The following is a 21,644-nucleotide window of genomic DNA, read 5'->3' as shown; positions in this document are numbered from 1 at the left end:
GAGGCGCTTAGGTGACTTAGTCAGTTAAGCACCAGACTCTTGATTTTGACTCAGGTCATGATCTCAAGCTTGTGAGTTCGAGCTCTGCATCAAGTTCCACACTAACAGTGCGGAGCCTCCCTGGGATTCTCTTCCTCTCTCTCTGTCTCTCTCTCTCTCTGTCTCTCTCTGCATCTCCCCTGCTTATGTACTCTCTGTCAAAAATAAATAAACTTTAAAAAAAAAAAGAAATTAAAATTAAAAATAGCCCATAAGTATCTAAACATATTTATAGATAAATCTGACAACAGGTGTAACAGATTTGTAACCTGAAAAATTTTAAAAAGTTGCTGAAAGGGGCGCCTGGGTGGCTCAGTCGGTTGAGCGTCCAACTTTGGCTCAGGTCGTGATCTCACAGTTCGTGAGTTCGAGCCCCGTGTCGGGCTCTTGTGCTGACAGCTCAGAGTCTGGAGCCTGCTTCAGATTCCGTGTCTCCCTCTCTTTCTGCCCCTTCCCTGCTCATGCTCTGTCTCTCAAAAATGAATAAAGTTAAAAAAAATTTTTTTTTAAAAAGTTGCTGAAAGAATAAAGAGTATGTAAATAAGTAGAGATACCATGTTCATGGGTGAGAAGACTCAGGGTCAGATGCCAACTTTACTCAAATTTCAGTAGATTCAGGCACAATAAAAATCCTAATAGGGGCTTTTTTTTTTTTTGTAGCTTTTGACAAACTGATTCTAAACTTTCCAAGAAAATACAAATGACCTAGAATAGTCAAAAACACTTTGAAAAAGAAGACCAAAGTTGAGGAACTAGTATAACTTTGTTACAAGACTTCGTATAAATGCTCCAGTAATCAAGACAGTGTAATTTTGGCATAAAAACAACATAAAAATAGATCAGTGAAACAGAATAGAGAGTGTAGAATAGGCCCATATGTGTATGAGTAGGTAACTTGCAACAAAGATGCAAAGTTAACTTGCTAGAGAAAGGATGGACTTTTAAACAAATGCTGTTGAAACAATCGGATAAAGTGAGCATTGGTCTGTCGTAGGCACCATATACAAAAACTAACTGAAAATGGATCATACACCTAAATGTAAAACCTAAAACTCTAAAACTTCAAAAAAAACAATCCATAGAAGAAATGCGTTTGCAGTCTGGGGTTACATGAAAATTTCCCAGATATGCACAGAAGTACAAGTGTAAATTAATTGATGAATTGGACTGTAAAAATTAAGAAGGCTTCTGTTTGTAAGATACTGTTAATGGAAATGAAAAGCTAAACCATTGGCCTGGGGGAAGTATTTGCAAATCATCGATCTGATCAAGAACTTGGATCCAGAATATATAAAGATCTCTCAAAACTCAATAATAAGAAAACAACCCAGTTAATGGGCAGAATATTTGAATATCCTCTTCACCAAAGAAGATAGAAGGCTAGCAGCTAAGTACATGAGAAGGTGTCCAACACTATTACTCATTAGGGAATTGCAAATTAAAATCACAAGATATCACTACATACTTAGCAGAATGATTAAAATTATTATTTTCTATACATTATGCTATGCTCACCACAAGCTTAGCTGCCATCTGTCACCACATAACACTGGAATGACGAAGATTGGAAAGGCTGGTCATACTGAGTGTTGGTGAAGGTGGAAACCTGGAGCTCATGCGCTGCCGGAGGGGATGTGAAAGGGCACAGGTGCTTTGGAAAATAGCTTGACGATTTGTGAAAGAGTTAAATATGCACCTATTATGTGATCTAGCCATTTCGCTTCTAGGCATCTGTCCAGGAGAGGTGAAAATTGTTTTATACTAAGACTTATACAGGAATATTCATTGTAAACTTATTTGTTACACAAAAACTGAAAACAGTCTAAAATGCCTATTAATAGGGGAATGCATAGCCAGCTGTGGCATATGCATCCAGTGGAATGCTCGTTGGCATAAAAGGAATGAATTCTTAATACGTGCTACAACATGGATGAATCTCTAAATAATGATGTTAAGTAAAGAAGCTAGAAATAAAACTACGTAGTATAAGATTACATTCATGTAAAATAGAAAAGGCAGAACTAATGTGTAGTGAAAAAGAGCAGATCAGTGGTTACTTGGAGATGGGTGGAATAGGCAAAGGACAAACATTTTAAAGCAGCATTTTTTGTGGAGATGAATATGTTCATCATCTTGATAGTGGTGATGCTTTTGTGGTCATAGCTACACGTCAAACTTAGATTCTAAGTTGCCAAATTGGTTGTTACAGGTTATTCATAATCTTTTACATGTCTGTAGAATCTGTAATGATGTTCCCTGTCTTCATTATATATTTAGTAATTTGTAATTATTTTTTTTCATTTGTTTTGCAGTGGGTTTATCAATTTTATTAATCTTTTCGAGGCATCAACTTTGTTGGTTTTCTTTATCATACATGTGTTTGCTTTGCAGTTAATTGAGTTGTGTTACTCTGTTATTTCTGTATGACTACTTTCTTTGGGTTTAATTAGTTTTGCTTTTCCTAGCTTTAAAAAAAAAGTTTACTTATTTTGAGACAGCAGGAGAGGAGCAGAGAGGGAGAGAGAGAGAGAGGGAGAGAGAGAGAGAATGAATCCCAAGCAGGCTCCATGCTGTCAGCATAGAACCTGACACAGGGCTCCATCTCGTGAATTGTGAGATTATGACCTGAGCCGTAATGAAGAGTCAGATGCTTAACGGGCTGAGCCACCCAGGAGCCCCTTCCTAGCTTCTTGATATGGAATCGGTTGTTATTTCTGCCCGAACCGTTCAGCTTTAGCCACTCTAATGCTCAGTGGCTTAAGGCAGTTATTATTTTGCTATGACTGAGGAGTCTCTCGTTTGGTTCTTCAGTCAGTTTGTGGATTATCTGGAATTGGATGGTGGCCTGGTCACATAGTTGGTTAACAGACTAGTTGGTCTAGTGGACTGTAGGCGGGAGAATTTACCTCTTTTATATGGTCTCGCATCCTCCAGTAGGTTAGTTGAACTGGAAGCAATTGAGTATTTTTATTATGCCGTTTCTCATTTTCCTCCTCTTGGCTTCTTGGTCACACGTGCCCTTCCTAGAAACTACTCTAGATATTATAACATGGATCCTTGACTTACAAGTTAGTGGTTTACTAATTTATAGTATTTACAGAATAGTAAAGTGAGAAAAAAAGTCCAGGAACTTACTTTTATCCCTACTTATTTCTTTATGCCTATTCCAACTTATATACTATTGTTTTCATGTAGTTTAATTCTATGTGTATTTTAAACCAAAGATAATGTTATTAGCATTGTTTTTAAAAGACCGTTTCATTTATATTTACTTCTGTATTTACCGTATCATTTATCTTTGTTACTTCCTGCCTTTCTGATCTTCCGTCTAGGATAATTTTCCTTGTGTGTGAAAAATAGCTTTTTGCTGTTTTCTTTAATTCGGGTCTGCTGATGGTACAGTCTCTCAGTTTTTGTTTGCAAATATATTTTTTCACCTTTAGCTTTGAAGCATATTTCTCTGAATATTCAATTTCAGCTTGATGGTAATTTTTTTTTTTTCAGCACTTTAAAGTATAATCTGTCATCTCCCTTTTCCATTGTTCTGGTTGCAGAGATAACTGTTGGTTTTCCTATTTCTCTGTTGTTGGTAGATACTGTTACCTTGGCTGTTTTTAAAGATCTGTTTCTAGGGGCGCCTGGGTGGCTCAGTGGATTGAGCTCAGGTCACGATCTCGCAGTTGGCGGGTTTGAGCCACACATTGGGCTCGCTGCTGTCAACACAGAGCCCACTTTGGATCTTTGGTCCCCCTCTCTCTGCCCCTGCCCCACTTGCACTCTCTCTCGCTCTCGCTCTCTCTGTCTCTGTCAAAAAATAAACATGAAGAAAACCTTAAAGATCTGTTTTTGGTTTTCAGCAGTTTTACTGCCACATGCCTCGGTGGTGTTTGTTTTACATTTATTCCACTTTGGTTTTACAAGTGCTTCTTGAATCTGTGGCTTGATGTCTTTCTTCTGTTTTAAATTTTTTTCAGCCATTTCTTTTCCAGTACTTTCCAGTATTGCTTCTGTCCTATTTTCTCATCCTTTAGTCTATTATTATTACATGTTACAACTTTTCATTTCATCCCATTTATTTTTTATGCTCTTTTCTGAATTTTTCATTGTTTTTTTCTCTCTCTGTGCTTCAGTCTAGATATTTTCTTATGACTCTTCTTGTCATTTACTAATTTTCTGTAGTTGGGCCTAACGTGGTTAAACAATCCTATTGAAATATTTTTCACTTAACTTTTCCAGTTTTTGTCTTTCCACTTGGTTCTTTTGTATGGTTTTTAGTTCTTTGTCAGCATTCTCTTAGGAGCAGGATAGCATGGTTGTTTTGCAATCTTCTCTTCTGGTGTCAATATCTGTATGTCCTCTAGGTCCATTTCTGTCACCTGTCATTTCTGTTGGGTTTTTATCTTCTCTTGCTATTTCCTGTCTGGTTGTTTTTGACTGAGTGCTGTGTATTGCATATGAAAATTGTAGAGATTATTTGATGCTCTGGATGATGTGATCTTCCTCCAGAGAAGATTTATTTTTGCTTCTGGCCTGCAGATCCTTCATCAGGTCAGGGTCTGCAGTGATTCAAAGCTGGGTTTTCAGATCCCTGTCTTTTGTCCTCCTTCAATCATTGACACATCCTCCCTTGATAGTTCTTCATTCCGTTTTTCTTTTATTTAAAAAAACATTTTTTTAACGTTTACTTATTATTGGGAGACAGAGAGAAACAGAGCATGAGCATGGGAAGGGCAGAGAGAAGGGAAGACACAGAATCTGAAGCAGGCTCCAGGCTCCAAGCTGTTAGCACAGAGCCCTTCGTGGTGCTCGAACTCACAAAGCACAAGATCGTGATCTGAGCCGAAGTCGGACACTTAACCGACTGAGCCACCCAGGCACCCCAATTTTTCTTTTATTTAAATTGAATTTCTCAAGTATTTAGTTAACCACTCCCATGCTGTTGGTTAGTTTCTAGGTTTTTGCTAATATTTTTACCATAGGAACCTTGTTAATACCCTTGGGAACAAATTTTTGTTTGTCTCTGTGTTTCAGTTACCTTAGAAAGTCCCAAAAGTGGGTCCACAGAAACCCTCCCCACAGAAAGTCCCAAAAGTGGGTCCACAGAAACCCTCCCCAATGTTTTGTATATTCTTGAAATCTGTTAATATAGGTTTATTTTTATTACTTTTCTTGTAGCTCATACGATTGACTATAATAAGGAATTATTATCATATAATATTAAGTATTATGCTGTTAAATATGCTAATAACTTTAAATCTGCCATTAAACATTGATTTGTTTCAAGACTGCTCAAGTATTATGTATTGTTTTGTGTAGCTTAACAGAAATAAAAATCACATTTGAGTCTTCCTTTCTGAACTAGATTTGTCATTCGACATATATGAAGGTCAGATTACTGCATTACTTGGTCACAGTGGAACAGGAAAGAGTACTTTGATGAATATTCTTTGTGGACTATGCCCGCCTTCTGATGGTGAGAGTTTTCTGACTTAAAAAAACAACAACAATTCTTCCGTTTATTAGTGTTATTAACCAAGGTATCACAGTATAGTTATTTATCCTTGAAACATGTACTGATTGAATTTTTTTTTTTAATGATTTGGGACCAATCTCAGTATAAAGGTGCTTTACTATTACTTTTTGATTACACATTCTTTTCAATAGAAACTAAAAATGATTCAGTCATGTTTAATAAAAGTGATCTGATTTTGTACTCATTTTATAAGATATTTCATGTGTATTTTTCATTTTCAAGGAAGAATAAATCAGTAATTGAAAATTAAATGAGACCTACAGACATTTTAGATTATAGATATAGATATCTACATGTGCAACAATAATTCAAAAGGAAAGAATGATAGATGTCAAAACCATCTCCTAAAATACAATTATAAGAACAATAATACCTTAAACATATAATTGTGACATGTGATTGCCCTATAGGTGAGAATTTAATAAGGCAGCTCCATATTTCCACAATAACCAAATCTAGTGGCAATATAATAAATATTTTGCTTTAAGAAAGGCTGACTTTCCATGTATGGAATCTGCATTTTTCAAAATGTAGTTTAACTTTTGAAATTGGTTTAATTTTGTTGCTTATCCCTAATTGTGTCACTTTCTGATGACAGTAGTGATATCTTACATTTAATAAAAACTTATGATTTTTCTTCTAATTCTCCATGCATTATCATGGTGATTTAATAGTTCTGAAATTAAGTGGGATATATTGGTATTTAATTTATAGAAGAGAAAAGCTGGAATTCAGATTGATTTTCTCAAGACCACACATCTAGTTAGGGGAAAATTTTTAGTTTCTTTGTTCTCTCCTCTATTGATTAATGCCTGGAAATTAAGGAAAATTGCTACTGGAATAGAAATATAAAAAATGCACCAATATACCCCTGTTCAGCGTTAAGCTCTGGTTCCTTGCTCTTTTCACTATGTAATATCAACTGGAAATGAAGGAAAATGAAGTTAGAATATAAGGTGGAAGCAGGTCACCAATGGAATGGAAATGAAAGTGTGTTATGCCTTCCAAGTTTATATTAATTCATACCTTACATATTTATTACGTACAAGTAACTAAGTTGTTAGTATACATTAAAGCATATATACTTCTGAATACTTAATGTAGTTAGTATAAATTTAAATATATATTTTGCTTTCAGGATTTGCATCTATATATGGACACAGAGTCTCAGAAATAGACGAAATGTTTGAAGCAAGAAAAATGATTGGTATTTGTCCACAGTTAGATATACACTTTGATGTGTTGACAGTAGAAGAAAACTTATCCATTTTGGCTTCAATCAAAGGAATCCCAGCCAATAATGTAATACAAGAAGTATGTCATTCATATAGAAATTTTTACTTTATTCCTTGTAAATTAATAACCTTCTGTAATAACTGGTATAAAAAATGCTTGAAAATCTAAATAAAAACCTGTTCTGAGCCCATAAACAGAAATTCATTACAAAGAATTAGATGGACTTTGGAATAAATATTTTATTTTAGCACATATAAAAATGTCCTTGTTTCATCTGGAGGACACCAGCCTCTCAATGTAGGTTTTTCTTTTCTTCCATCCTTTCCTTTCACACCTGCCTTTCTTCTTCCACCACACACACACACACACACACACACACACACACACAGCCTTCAAACTGATCCTTGTACCACTACCCAGGTAGTCACAAAAGTAAAACAGACCTTTCAACCAGGAATCATTGTATATGAATACATGTCAAAATTAAATTCTGTACTCAAAGAACATTTTTAAAGTTGATATTAAAATTGGGACATTTAAAAATTAATATTGATAATTATGTAAATGGTATAATTTTAAAAGTGACATTGTTCTCCCTTTATAGGTACAAAAAGTTCTACTGGATTTAGACATGCAGGCTATCAAAGATAACCAAGCTAAAAAGTTAAGTGGTGGTCAGAAAAGAAAACTGTCTTTAGGAATTGCTGTTCTTGGGAATCCAAAGGTAAATAAGTATTAATGTATTGTACACAAATATAATGTATTGCATGTTTATATATAATAACATGTGTAAAGTGCCAGCCTACATGAAATATTATACATTATTATACATATAATTATAGTAATGAGGTTGTGAAACCAGAGTCATAAAGATAAAACATATTTACTACTGTGGTTACTTGTAGGAAGGGGAATGGAAAGAATGGACTATTTGCAATGTTTTGTATTTTTTAAAAAAGATCCGTAGAGGGGTGCCTGGGTGGCTCAGTGGGTTAAGCATCCATCTTCAGCTCAGGTCATAATCTCACAGTCCATGGATTTGAACCCCGCATTGGGCTTTGTGCTGACAGTTCAGAGCCTATAGTCTGCTTCGGGTTCTGTATCGTCTTCTCTCTCTGCCCCTCCCCTGCTCACGCTGTATCTGTCTCTCTCTCGAAAATAAATAAATGTTTAAAAGAAAAAAACTAGAAAATATGGCCAAAAAATGACATTGATTAAATTTCACTGGTGGCTATATAACAGTATTGTTCTAATATTCTTTATAGTTTTCTATATGTTTATAATAGTTCATGATAAAAATTTTAAAGTAGAATAAAACCAAAGGAATTGTTCAGTTTTTCACTGTCCTGCTGATTTTATTTTATTTTTTTATTTAAAAAAAATTTTTTTTTTTAAGTTTATTTTTGAGACAGAGAGAGACAGAGCATGAACAGGGGAGGGTCAGAGAGAGAGGGAGACACAGAATCGGAAGCAGGCTCCAGGCTCTGAGCCATCAGCCCAGAGCCCGACATGGACGAGAGCCCGACATGGCGAGATCGTGACCTCAGCCGAAGTCGGACGCTCAACCGGCTGAGCCACCCAGGCTCCCCTGATTTTATTTTTGTATATGTCTGTTCTTGTGCTGTTCTCTGTCCTGTAGAAATAGAACCGTCTGATACAGTGCTTTGCACAGCTTTGCAAGCTGCAGCCAGGAGCCCCATTGGTCCCCACTATCCTGCCACATTTCCCCTTGCTGCTCTATAGCTTGGGAATGACTCTGGGTTCTGGTTTTATGTTAATTTATCTTTCTCCCAACCCCTCACCAATGTTTTGTTTTTTAGTTTATTTATCTTATTGTTATTACACTTACGTCTTGTATCTTACTGATATTAGTTTTTTATATTGAAACAAGGAAAATATTCACTTGCCAAACTAATAATTTAAAAATTTAGCTAACTCATATATGAATGAAAAACCCAGATCTAATATACTTCTGATTGGAAATAATAATTTGAAATGGGAAAGCTTCTCAATGTCCACATAAATTTATATATTTTAGTTTTTCTGAGGATTCTCTGCCATTCCCTACTCTTTGTCGTACAGATACTATTGCTAGATGAACCAACAGCTGGAATGGATCCCTGTTCTCGTCATATTGTTTGGAATCTCCTGAAATACAGAAAATTTAATCGGGTGACAGTGTTTAGTACCCATTTCATGGATGAAGCTGACATTCTTGCTGGTGAGATTTTTACTTTATTTTTGTAAGATAAGGTCATGGGGCCAAAATAGGAGATGGGCACAGAGATACAAAATCCTGAGGAATAAATAAAGAAGCTGTGTGTTCTTCATAGCTGTGTGTTTTAAACTTTTTAAGAATTACATATTTTTATGCTGGAGAGTCCTGCAGACCATCTGAGATTCAATAATTTGCTAGAAGAACTAATGGGACTCAGCATATAGTTATACTTATGAGTTATCACCCCAAAACTTACAGGATACAGAACAAAATCAGCAAAGTGAAAATGCACATGGGACAAGGAGGAAGCGAGACACAAGCTTCCAAAAATCCTTTCCCGGTGGAGTCACACAGAATATGCTTAATTTCTCTAGCAATGAGTTGTTAACAATTGATGTGAAATGTTGTCTACTAGGAAAGCTCACTAGAGACTCAGTGCCCAAGGTTTTTACCGGGTGCTGGTCATAGAGACCCCCTCCAACTACCATATACCAAAATTCCAGTCTCCCAGAAGGAAGCAGACTGTCCAGCACAGTCTACATTGTAGATTTATTTTTTCACTATTATCTTTATTTTTTAAAAAATGTTAAAAAACAATCCAACATAGTGACATTTTGTTTTTGTTGTTTTTACATTTGATTGTAAAGGAATTATGAACACACTTGCAATAGTAAGCCTCTTAGGAAGAGTCTGAGGTGTTTGGAGCAGTTTTAGGAAAGAGTCAGAACTGCCTGGATACAGTTTCTGGCTTTGTCACCTACTGGCTCAGTGAAACATGAACAAACTATGTATTTTCTCATTGCCTCAGTGTTCTCATTTGAAAACCAGGTAATGATAATCTGGTACCTTTCTAATAAGGTTGTTGTGATTATTTAATGATACTTAATGATCTTACTGGTGTCTCATGGTAATTCACAAAATATAAATGCCAATTATTAATGCTGTTACCGACTTAAAATTGAAATGCAGATTTCTGTTTGCAGATAGGAAAGCTGTCATATCACAAGGAATGTTGAAATGTGTTGGTTCTTCAATTTTTCTCAAAAGTAAATGGGGGATTGGCTACCGCCTAAGGTATCATTTATTCTTTATTGACTGTTTTCTATAATATTCTTGATCTACTGTTAATTTATTTCAGGTGTGCCATACTATTAGTACTTTAGCCATTTTTTATGGCACTAGCTTTACTTAAAGCATTCAGAATTTACTTTTGGTTGTTTACTGAGTAATTATTTAGAAAAATTACAATTTTTGGTTTTTTCTAGCATGTACATAGACAGATATTGTGCCACAGAATCTCTTTCATCCCTGGTTAAACAACATATACCTGGAGCTACTTTATTACAACAGAATGATCAACAACTTGTGTATAGCTTGCCTTTTAAGGACATGGACAAATTTGCAGGTATTGCTTTCAGTTTCCTGGTTGTTGAACCAGGATCTTGCATTGGGAACTGATTTTCTTGATTTACTTTGTTGTATACTTTTCTGTTTAATAATATTTACATGTTCCCAGGTAACTGAAGTTAATATACCATTTCTGCTTTACTTTGCTTTTGAAAATGAGAAACTACAAGCTAACATGGGATGTTTTTTCATTCTTTGGTTTTTTTTGAACAAACATCATGCGAGAAACTAACTAATATGTTAAGTAAATGTGTTTGCTTTGTTGTCAAGAAACAGATCGCTCCATTTGCTTAGAGGCAAATGATATAATTTGGGAATATGTAATTATGTAATTATACACAAACATACATGATTGTTTATATGTGTTCTCAAGTCCTTTTCCAGTTTTATGATTCCATAATGAATTACATGATAATATGGTAAACCCTTGAATTATTTTGATTGTGGCATTATTTTTCCGCTTTATAATGAGGAACTCAAACTCAATTTCCTTTATCTGTTTAGGATCTCATAGTAACTAAAAGGATGTTATTGATGCAGATATGTTGTGCAAAATTCCCAAAACATTTACCTCATTTAGACAGAAATTTTCTGTATTAGTTTAGCTTTCTATATTATATTAACTAGAATAAAGTATATATTGCCGACTAAATGTACCCTGCCTATCATTCTGTCTGTGAAATATTTCTTAGGTTTAATTTATAATATGATAAATATCTACTAGATATATCTCTATATAAACAAACATTCCTTGGGGTCCTTAGCAATTTTTAACAACGTTAATGGAGTTCTGAGACCAAAAAGTTTGAGAACCACTATGCTAGTAAATTTAGTCATATCCCATTTTAAAAGGGATATCCTTTTAGGATATCCTTATAGGATATTTTAGAATAATTCATGATGATATGCTTAACTTCATAACATTCTTTCTTTTTTTTTTTTTAGGTTTATTTTCTGCTCTAGACACTCACTCAAATTTGGGTGTTATTTCTTATGGTGTCTCCATGACAACTTTGGAAGATGTGTTCTTAAAGCTAGAAGTTGAAGCAGAAATTGACCAAGCAGGTAGAAACAAAACTATAACAAAAAATTTTTGGCAGTGAACCAGGCAGATGGTGAATAAGACAAATAATCATACAAGCATGTGTAATATGTATTTGGGGGAAGAAAGAGTAGATAAATAAGGTACATAAATAAGTAACAGATATTTACTGATAGTAATCAGAGTTACGAAAGAAATAATTGGGTGGTCTTGAGAGGCAGGTAGCTTAGATCATATCTTCAGGGAGGACTGTGTCAAGATGATAAACTAAGACTTGGATGGCGAGAAAAACCCAAGTACATTTTATTGCAGAGCTTTCCAGGTAAAGGGAACTGCTACCATAGACTGTTAATTAAGGAATGAGTTGGATGATTTTGATGACAGAGGAAAGGCCACTGTGGATGGAGTTTAGAGAGCCAAGCAGATTATAGGGGAGGGCCAGGGGCCAGATCATGTTTAGTCTTTGAATCTTTGAATATCTGGAAAAGAAATTGGTTTGTTTCCTTAGTGTGGTGTGAAGCTATCGAAGTTTTAAAGCAAAGGAGTAACATCTGGTTTGCATATTTAAAAATGCATTTTAAGTTTTAAATGATGAGCAGAAGCAGGAGGACCAGTTAGGAAACCGTTGTCTTCGTTGAAGTAGGATGGTCGTGAAAACAGGGAAGCGCGGATAGACGCGGGTCTCATTCGTGGTGTTGGTGAGTTCTTGCTGATGGGCTAAGTGTCAGGTGTTGGGGAGAGGGAGGGATCAAGAATAATTGCTAAGCTGTTTGCTTGACAACTGGGAATGGAATTGCCATTTCCTGAGAGTGGGGGAGGAGCAGGTTTGTAGAAAGGAGGGGGAGGAGCAGGTTTGTAGAAAGGAGGAATTTCGGCCTGGATTTTGGTTATATTATTAGACATCCAAGTGGAAGTGTAGAGCGGGCAGTTGGATTAACACATTTGGAGCTGAGTGAAGATGCTGGGGCTAAAGATGTAAATTCTGGAGTTAGAAGTAGATAGTGCCATAGGTTTTGCTGAAGTCACCCCGGGAGAGAGTGCAGACAAAAAGTGGAAGGGGGGCCCTGAGGTTGGGCAGTGAAGGGCCAAAAAGAGCTGATGAAGAAGGACCCATCCTTGCTCTTTCTCTCTTCACAAAAGGAGACGTTAAAGCCCATACAAAAATCACAAGGAAGTGATCACTTATTTGTTGACTGCTGTGAAGAATAAGATGAGAACAGAAAAGATGGTTTTGGTAACAGAGAAGACAGTGAAGGATTTGATAGTATGGAAGCCAGTGGTGACCTTGACTGTGCCATTTCAGTGGTGGTAAAAGTCAAAGCTGGTTCTTTGCAGTTTAGGGTGAGGGTGTGAATTGAGGAAACTTTCTTACAATTGAAAATTAGCAAGGTGGTTGTGATGGTAGGTCGGGAGGGTGAAGGAAACGGGATGTTTCTCTTACATGTGGAGAAAGGAGAAAAGGCAGGTTTATGATGGGGACATGATATCAGATTGTAGCTGGAGAGAAAAAGTTCACATAGAAGTTTTAGATCTTATGTAGTTGGGGAAAGAACAAGGTCTCAAATTTGGGCATGCGTCCAGTTTGTTGAAATTGAGTAGAGATAAAGGTATGGGAATAGCAGAAATAGAGGAAGTCAGTGATCAGAATATAGAATGCATTATCGGTGAGTATGTTTGTAATACCTTGGATAATGGAAGAGAATTAGATGGAGAAGACACTTATAGCTGTGGGGCTAAATACTTTGAGGTATAGGAGGTAGTGGGTAGAAATGTTTGCGTAGTGGGAATAGAGATGAGAAGGCTGTATGCTGTGTAGGTGTTATTTAGCCTTATTCTGCAGCACTTTTAAGTCCATCATGCAGAATAAATTTACTTCTAATACCGACTTGCATTCAGTTTGGCCAATTTTAATGGTTTTATTTTTTAAGAGGTTAAAAATGCCAAATTCTGGGGGTGCCTGGGTGGTTCAGTTGGTTAAGTGTCCAACTCTTGCTTTAGGCTCAGGCATGATCTTTTGGCTTTGTGGGTTTCAGCCCCTACATCGGGCTCTGTACTGGTAGTGGGGAGCCTTCTTGGAATTCTCTCTCTCCCTGTCTCTGCCCCTCCCCCACTCACACTAGGTCTCTCTCTCTCAAATAAACTTTTAATTAATTTATTTGTTTTCATTTTAAAGTTTATTTATTTTGAGAGAGAGAGAGTACAAGCAGGGGAGGGCCAGAGAGAGAGGGAGAGAGAGAGAATCCCAAGATTCTCTGACAGCACAGAGCCCTATGTGGGGCTTGAACTCGCAAACCATGAGATCCTGACCTGAGCTGAAACCGAGTCGGACGCTTAACTGAGCCACCCAGGGGCCCCTATTATTATTATTTTTTTTTTAATGTTTATTTATGCTTGAGAGACAGAGCACAAGTGGGGGAGGGGCAGAGAGAGAGGGGGATACAGAATCTAAAGCAGGTTTCAGGCTCTGAGCTGTCAGTAAGAACCTGATGTGGGGCTGAAAACCACAAACTGTGAGATCATGATCTGAGCCAAAGTCGGATGCTCAACCAACCAAACCTTCCAGGCATCCCAAGATAAATAAACAAACTTAAAAAATATATGTACCAAATTCTAGGGGTGCCTGGTGGCTCAATTGCTTGGTTGTCCAACTTCAGCTTAGGTCCTGATCTCATGGTTCATGAATTTGAGCCCTGCGTCAGACTCTGCTGACAGCTCAGAGCCTGGAGCCTGCTTCAGATTCTCTTTCTCTCTCTGTCTATTCCTCCCCTGCTTGTACACTCTCTCAAAAGTAAATAAATAACCATAAAATTTTTTTTTTAAAAATACATGTATCAAATTCTGTAGAAGGTAAATTGGTGCTTGCTGAATACCACAATTGTGATGTACAATATTTTAGCCCCAATTTTTAGTTTGATTTAGTCCATTGTATCAGTGAAAGAGAGGGATTAAACTGGGTTATCTTACTAAGTCATTCATCTAAACTGTTGAGTTGCTAAGGTCCCAGGATAACCAGGCTTGGTTCAATATTACTTTATGCATTATTCCATTCCACTCTTAAAGTTTTTAATGTTTACTCATTTTTTATTTTTTAACATAAATCAAATAAATCCTTCCTTGTGGTTCTCATAATACTGAAACCAATTTTCACATCTTCATTTTTTATTTTTTGAAAATTGCATCACTTATAAAAATACATATATTTTTCCCGTTCTCGTTGATTATTTTTGTCTGTGTTTTGTCTCATGGAATCAGTTATAGAGTATGTCTCTTTTGTGTCTGGCCTCTTTTACCCAAATTGTGTTTGTAGGGTTTAAACTATTGTAGGTATATAGTAGTTTATTCAGTTTCATTGTTTTTAGACTATTCTATTACAAGAATATTTCACAACTTATGTATTCATTCTCCTGTTGATAGACATTTGGGTTTTTCCCAGTTTATGACTATTCTGGATAGGTTGCTAGCTAAGAATATTCTTTTTTTTTTTTTTTTTTTTTAGTTTATTTATTTTGAGAGAGAGTGTGTGCATGTGCATACCACATGCAGGCAGGGGAGGGGCAGAGAGAGAGAGAGAGAGAAAGGGAGAGAGAGAATCCCAGGCAGGCTCAACACTGTCAGCGTGGAGTCTGATGCGGGGCTTGAACTCACAAACCATGAGATCATGACCTGAGCTGGGATCAAGAGTTGGATGCTTAATTGACTGAGCCACCCAGGAGCCCTGGTAAGAATATTTTTGTACATGTGTTTTGGTGGACCTTTGTACATATCTTTGTTGCATTTCTACCTAGTAGAGAATTTTCTGGGTCATAGTTTATGTGTGTGTTCAGCTTTTTTTTTTTTTTATTACGTTTCTTTATTTTTGAGAGGCAGAGAGAGGGCATGAGTGGGGGAGGGGCAGAGAGAGATGGAGACGTGGAATCCGAAGCAGGCTCCAGGCTCTGAGCTGTCAGCCCAGAGCCTGATGCAAGGCTCAAACCCACAAATGGTGAGATCATGACCTGAGCCGAAGTCGGACGCTCAACCAACTGAGCCACCTAGGCACCCTGCCCCGCCCCGTGTGTGTTCAGTTTTAATAATATTGCCAAAGTATATGAGAGTTCCGTTTGTCTACATCACCACCAGATGTGTGCTTCTTTAAAATTTACATGTATCTGAAAGATTTTCATCCTTTTAAGGAATATACCATAATTTTCTGGCTTTCTGTCTTGTTTTGGCAAATAGATTACAGTGTATTTACTCAGCAGCCACCAGAGGAGGAAGTGGATTCAAAATCTTTTGACGAAATGGAGCAGAGCTTACTTATTCTTTCCGAAGCGAAGGCTTCTCTAGTGAGCACCAGGAGCCTTTGGAAACAGCAGGTGTACACGGTAGCAAAGTTTCATTTGCTTACTTTGAAACGGGAAAGCAAATCAGTGAGATCAGTGTAAGTGCCATCACTTTTCTGCCTGATGAATTGTTTTTTTAAGGATGCAAATTCCATTTGTCATCTTCATTCTCTAAATGTAGATGTAGGTAAATCTATGTAGCTTCAAAGATTAAGACTGTAACTTCACAATGTCTGAGAAAAGAATTATGCATTTAGTAATTTGTTTGAATACCATTAGAGCTTTTACCCTTTTTTTAAATTAGCATTTTTGGCTCATCTAAATAATGAGGGACTGACATAATATTCTCTGATTGTGTAAATTTTGAATTGTTGTCACTGTATTTAAGTTTTATTTTGCAATTATATTTTTCACAATTGTTCTGTGTCTGTTACTATTATTTATAGCCGCTTTTTATAAACAACAGAAAGAGTAACTTTTACCTCTGTTTATCAGATGAAGAAACAAATATAAAGAAGGCTTTATAGCTTGTAGAACTGTGATCAAAACTTTTCAACTTTGCTTTACCTCTCTCAGGTTCCCATGGGTGCTAGACTTTCAATTATTGGGACATAAATTCAGCACTTTCGTAGAATACACACCTATCTTGTTAGATCTGAAACAGCAGTAGAAATATAATAAGCAAGAATAGAGTGTTGTTATGTGCTTGAGATATGATGAATTCGTTTGCTTTCTTGACCTGATTTATTCAGTATCAAAGAAATGTCAGTCAAGTGTTTCATTTATTCCAGCCTCAGCGTTACTGAAAGAAAAATACTTATTTAAATCAGCATGTTTCAGTTTATTTCATTGAACACTACCCACCTAAAATACTCCCTGAAAAACAGTAAAAGTCTTAGTTCAGACTGCCATAAGAAAATAATATAGACTAGGTCGCTTCAACAACAGAAATTTATTTTATCATGGTTTTAGAATGTGGAAATCAGATTGGGATACCAAACAGGTCCTGTTTCCTGGTTTGCAAACTCTTCCTGGTTTGCAGAGATGAGCCATTATCTTGCTCTGTGCTCACATGACTTTCTTTGTTAAGCACAGGAGAGAGACAGAGCAAGGTCTCTGCTCTTTCTTCCTACAAGGGCACTAATCCTATCTTGAGGGCCTTAGGCCCATGACCTCATCTAATCCTTATTACCTCCCAAAGACCTTATCTCTTAAGACCATCATGTTGGGAGTTAGAGAGTTGGGAGTTAGGAATTTGGGGGGAGGGTGACACAAACATTCAATTCCTAACAAATATGCATTTGACCATCTGTACATTTAGGAAATACTGTATCTTATATTTCCCCCCTTAAAGAGTTATTTATTAGCATATGAAAATGCTGGTATATGAAAAGAGCATATGAAAAGAGGTTCCATGGTAAAGAATTGCTTCAGCTTTAGAGTTTCCAAATGCTGTTTAATCTTGATTTTTTTTTAACTTAAAATACCTATTAAATATTATAGAACTAGGATTCAGTGCAGTATGTTTTTGGAAATGCTGATTTAAGTATACTTACAACAATTTAAGAATGATTTTTTTTTTAATGTTTATTTTTGAAAGAGAGAGAGAGACGGAGCTTGAGCAAGGGAGGGGCAGAGAAAGAGGGAGACACAGAATCTGAAGTAGGCCCCAGGCTGAGCTGTCAGCATAAAGCCCAACGTGGGGCTTGAACTCATGAACTGCAAGATCATCGCCTGAGCTGAAGTTGGACTCTTAACTGACTGAGCCACCCAAGCACCCCAAAGAATTATTTTTTTTAAAAAATTACAGGTTTTCTAACGTACCTGGGTGGCTCAGTTGGTTAAGTGTCTGACTCCTGATTTCTGCTCAGGGCACCATCTCACAGCTCCGTAAGTTTGAGTCCCACACTGGGCTTTGCTGACAGTGTGAGGAGCGTGCTTGGGATTCTCTCTCCCTCTATGTCTGCCCCTCCCCTGCTTGCTCTCTCTGTCTTAGAAATAAATAAATAAACATTAAAACAATAGGGCTTCTGAAAATTATAAAATGCTAAAATGTGATAGTTTAAGCAGTCTCTACCCACTTGCTGTGACACCTATCACATATAATGTAGCAACATTTTGCAGGATAAGACAGAAGGATATCTGTTTTCCACATAGAAGTTCATTCTGAATAGGGTATAGAATTATGTACTTGACCAGTAGCAAATAATGATCCTTATAACTGTATGGAGTATATCTTGTTTTGCCTGTAGAGGAACGGTGGAAGTTAAAGTGGTATAGACGACATTTCAAAGATGGCAGTCATTCAGAGTTTCACTGTATTTTTGTTTCCTTCCCTGTATCTAAAATATTTTTGTATCGGGGCGCCTGGGTGGCTCAGTCGGTTGAGCATCCGACTTCAGCTCAGGTCATGATCTCACAGTTCTTGAGTTCAAGCCCCGCATCCGGCTCTGTGCTGACAGCTCAGAGCTCAGAGCCTGGAGCCTGCTTCAGAGTCTGTGTCTCCCTCTCTCTCTGCCCCTCCCCACTCATGCTCTGTCTCTCTCTGTCTCTGAAAAATGAATAAACCTTAAAAAAATTTAAAAAAAAAATAAAAATAAAAAAATATAAAATATTTTTGTATCATGTTTTCTAAAACATGTGGAGGGTAAATAGTTCAGATGTAGGGCAGGAGCTGTGATAGTCCCTTCAAGACAAGAGAGATGTAAATGTGGCATAACGTCTGGTTCTTAAAAAGTTAGAAGCACAAGTTTACATACCCTAGAAAAATTTCAGGATGGCTACAATGTTAGTTTTATAAGTTTTAATTTTGTCATTGAATATTGGCTTTCCATCCAGTATTGTCATGAGATCGTTTTGGAGAGTAGAATTCTCCTGAGTGCTATTTCTTTCAAGTTTTTTCTTTAATTTTCTTTTTTTTTTTTTTTTAAACGTGAGTACTTTTAACTGTCATTTGAAGGAAGAGTTTTTAAAAATAGATTTCTCTATTAATGTGCCCTGTGCTTGTTTTGTCTTTGTGCCTTTCAGGTTGCTTCTGCTTTTAATTTTTTTTGCAGTTCAGATTTTTATGTTTTTGGTGCATCGCTCTTTTAAAAATGCTGTGGTTCCCATCAAACTTGTTCCAGACCTATATTTCCTAAAACCTGGAGATAAACCTCATAAATACAAAACAGCTCTGCTTCTTCAAAATTCTACTGGTGAGAGTGTGTGAAGGTCTGTGAATGTGTGTTGGCTGGGGCCTGGGGTGGTGGGTGATAGGTCAGAGATTGGGATTTTAGCAATAGATGTAAGGTAAAGGCATGGCCTGTCTTAAAACTGAACTAAAAGAAAAAAATCACTGATGCTGAGTAATACATTACAGAAGTGAAATTTTGGTTTAAATGTAGATTACGGTTTTTAAAACTAACCTTGTACTGTTTATGATAATAAAATTTCATTTTTTAATGGTAGCTGCATATTCTCGAGCAATGTGTTTCCTATCATAGTTTATGACAAGCGAAATAAACTTCAGGAATTGAAACATCCTTTTTAGAAAGAGTTAACATTTACGCAGTTCTATATCTAAATAGAAATGCTTAAGCAGTTTTTCAAGGACTATCTGAAAAATCAGTTAGAATTAAGAAAAATTGCCTTAGATACAAATATTTATAATCAAATACATTAAATTGGTTTTGAGTATTTTTGGATTTGCTGATTATTCTTAATTACCTAGTTGTCAAATATGAAAAAACTAAAGAACCATGGCCTTGAGCAAGGCTCAATTCTGCTTTTTCAAAATGTTAAAACCTAGTACAAAATTTCATTCCTACATGATCAGTTGTTCCTACAAAATCTCCCATCTGCATGGGTCGTTTTTAGTCCCAAGGTTCTTGAAGAGTAAATCAAGGTTAGCTAACTGGCAGATTGACAGCAGAATAGAAGGCAGCTTTATTTGCTTATCTTGCTGAAATATGTTAGGAAGTTGCATTTAATGCAATCATTTGCATAACTCACAAACTCTTTGGGGTTTAATATTTTCCAGCACTTCACCTATATTCCAGTATCTCTCCTTTCTGATTCACTATTAATGGAAGAGCTTTGACCATGTTAAGATAATCATCATAGTTAGGGATGATTATGAATTACTCTTAAAATCATCACTTTTAAAATGTGGCTCTCTTTTTATTATGCAATCTTTATTCCTTTGGAGGAAGAATGACAGAAAACTACTCTTGAATAGAAAATGTGATGTTACTTCTTTCATTAGAATTTTTGTTTTGATTTTAATCTACATTTCATGATGTTAAAGTATAGTACTGCATGGAGGCTTATACTCTGATACACATTTTTTGTGTGTTTGGGAAATTGTGTATTTCAAATTTTTCTGCCTTGTGTTCATTCTCGATCTGTAGAAATTCTAGTACTTTCAAAGTTTTGTCCCTTTTGTTATTTTCTAGTATTTCTAGAGTTGCATACATATGTACCCTATATTTTCCTAGGCTTTGTTGGTCCTAAACAAAGCCATGTTTCCTTTAGGAATCACTGGCGTCTGTGTCTATATTGGCTTGTATCCATGCTCCTTGCAAAGCTTTTTGTATCACAGGTGATACAGTTCCTTCAGTTATAATGTAGCTCTCTTCTCAAGAGTATAGAGCCACAGAGGCAAACTGGAGATGAGAGGTCATTTAAGGCACTAGATAAAGCGTAAATGTTGTATCTAAAAAAGCACCAATGAAAGCACCAAGAGCACCATTTTCTCTGACACTCAAGTTTGGTGCTGAGTCTGATCCACCTGCCATACTGTTTTCAGTTACTGATAGTGCTTTCCTTTGTTTCGTTTTGATTTCCCTCAAAGCCTCATTTGTCCTTTCTGGCTTTTGTGAAGATGTAGAGGAAACTGTTTCCATTCATCAGACCTGTTGGGGTAGATTTAAACCTCAGACAGGATTCACAGTCTTTCCCTTGGCTCCAGGCAATTTAAAGAATATAGATGGAGACCTGATTATGTGTTTTAATATTTTAAGACAGTTAAGGCATGTAAGACACGTATAAGATGTGTCAGCTCAGAGCACACAGAAATCCTCTAAAGAGTGATCTTACCTTACTCCATACCCTGCCTGTCTCTATCTTTCTGAGCCCAGTAGGTTATCTTGTTACATAAGATTGCCAGATAGATTTTAATTCTCAAAACGTAACCAAATTTCATGTATTCTAGATACATTTTCAACGTTAATAGTAGCAGCTTCAGCTAAAATTTGTGCAGTTGCTGTGTGCCAGGTTCTGTTTTTAAGGCCTGTGTATATATTGGTTTGGATTTGAATCCAGGCTGACTGGCTCCAGAGCCATTGTTCTTAATCATGCTTTATCTAATGAAGATGTTTTGTTTTTTTTTTAAAGCTCTTTCCAATGTTATTAAAAGTCTGTGTCTGTTTCTCATTTAAACTGATTCTTTGTTATTTGCTTATTTTCTAACACCAGACTCCGATATCAGCGATGTTATTAGCTTTTTCACAAACCAGAACATAATGGTGACAATGTTTAATGACAGTGACTATGTGTCTGCTGCTCCCCATAGTGCAGCTTTAAATGTGATGTATTCAGAACAGGTAAGAGGAATGTGTGTGAATGAATACCTATTTGAAAGTTATAAAACATTAAGATATTTTCTCTAAAATTAATCATTTGCTTGGGGTGCCTGGGTGGCTCAGTCAGTTAAGTGTCCGACTTCAGCTCAGGTCATGATCTCACGGTTCACGGGTTCGAGCCCCACGTCGGGCTTTGTGCTGACAGCTCAGAGCCTGGAGCCTGCTTCAGATTCTGTGTCTCCCCCTCTCTCTGCCCCTCCCCCACTCATACTCTGTCTCTTTC

General features: G+C 36.5%; 1 protein-coding gene across 1 annotated transcript in view; it reads left to right on the top strand.

The window, feature by feature from the left end:
- Positions 1-21,644, top strand: part of ABCA5 (ATP binding cassette subfamily A member 5) — a 74,250-nt gene that overhangs the window by 28,359 nt on the left and 24,247 nt on the right. The window contains exons 12-21 of the mRNA XM_060645567.3: positions 5,402-5,512; positions 6,711-6,886; positions 7,413-7,532; positions 8,891-9,029; positions 10,010-10,100; positions 10,292-10,431; positions 11,379-11,498; positions 15,694-15,895; positions 18,825-18,994; positions 21,255-21,382. Coding sequence (XP_060501550.2) covers positions 5,402-5,512; positions 6,711-6,886; positions 7,413-7,532; positions 8,891-9,029; positions 10,010-10,100; positions 10,292-10,431; positions 11,379-11,498; positions 15,694-15,895; positions 18,825-18,994; positions 21,255-21,382 — 1,397 coding nt within the window. The remainder of the gene's footprint in view (positions 1-5,401; positions 5,513-6,710; positions 6,887-7,412; positions 7,533-8,890; positions 9,030-10,009; positions 10,101-10,291; positions 10,432-11,378; positions 11,499-15,693; positions 15,896-18,824; positions 18,995-21,254; positions 21,383-21,644) is intronic.

The sequence above is a fragment of the Panthera onca genome, chromosome E1, assembly GCF_046562875.1.
Source record: "Panthera onca isolate mPanOnc1 chromosome E1, mPanOnc1 haplotype 2, whole genome shotgun sequence".
Taxonomy (NCBI): domain Eukaryota; kingdom Metazoa; phylum Chordata; class Mammalia; order Carnivora; family Felidae; genus Panthera; species Panthera onca.
Note: the sequence above shows the minus strand (reverse complement) of the source record. Positions and strands in the feature narration are given on the sequence as shown.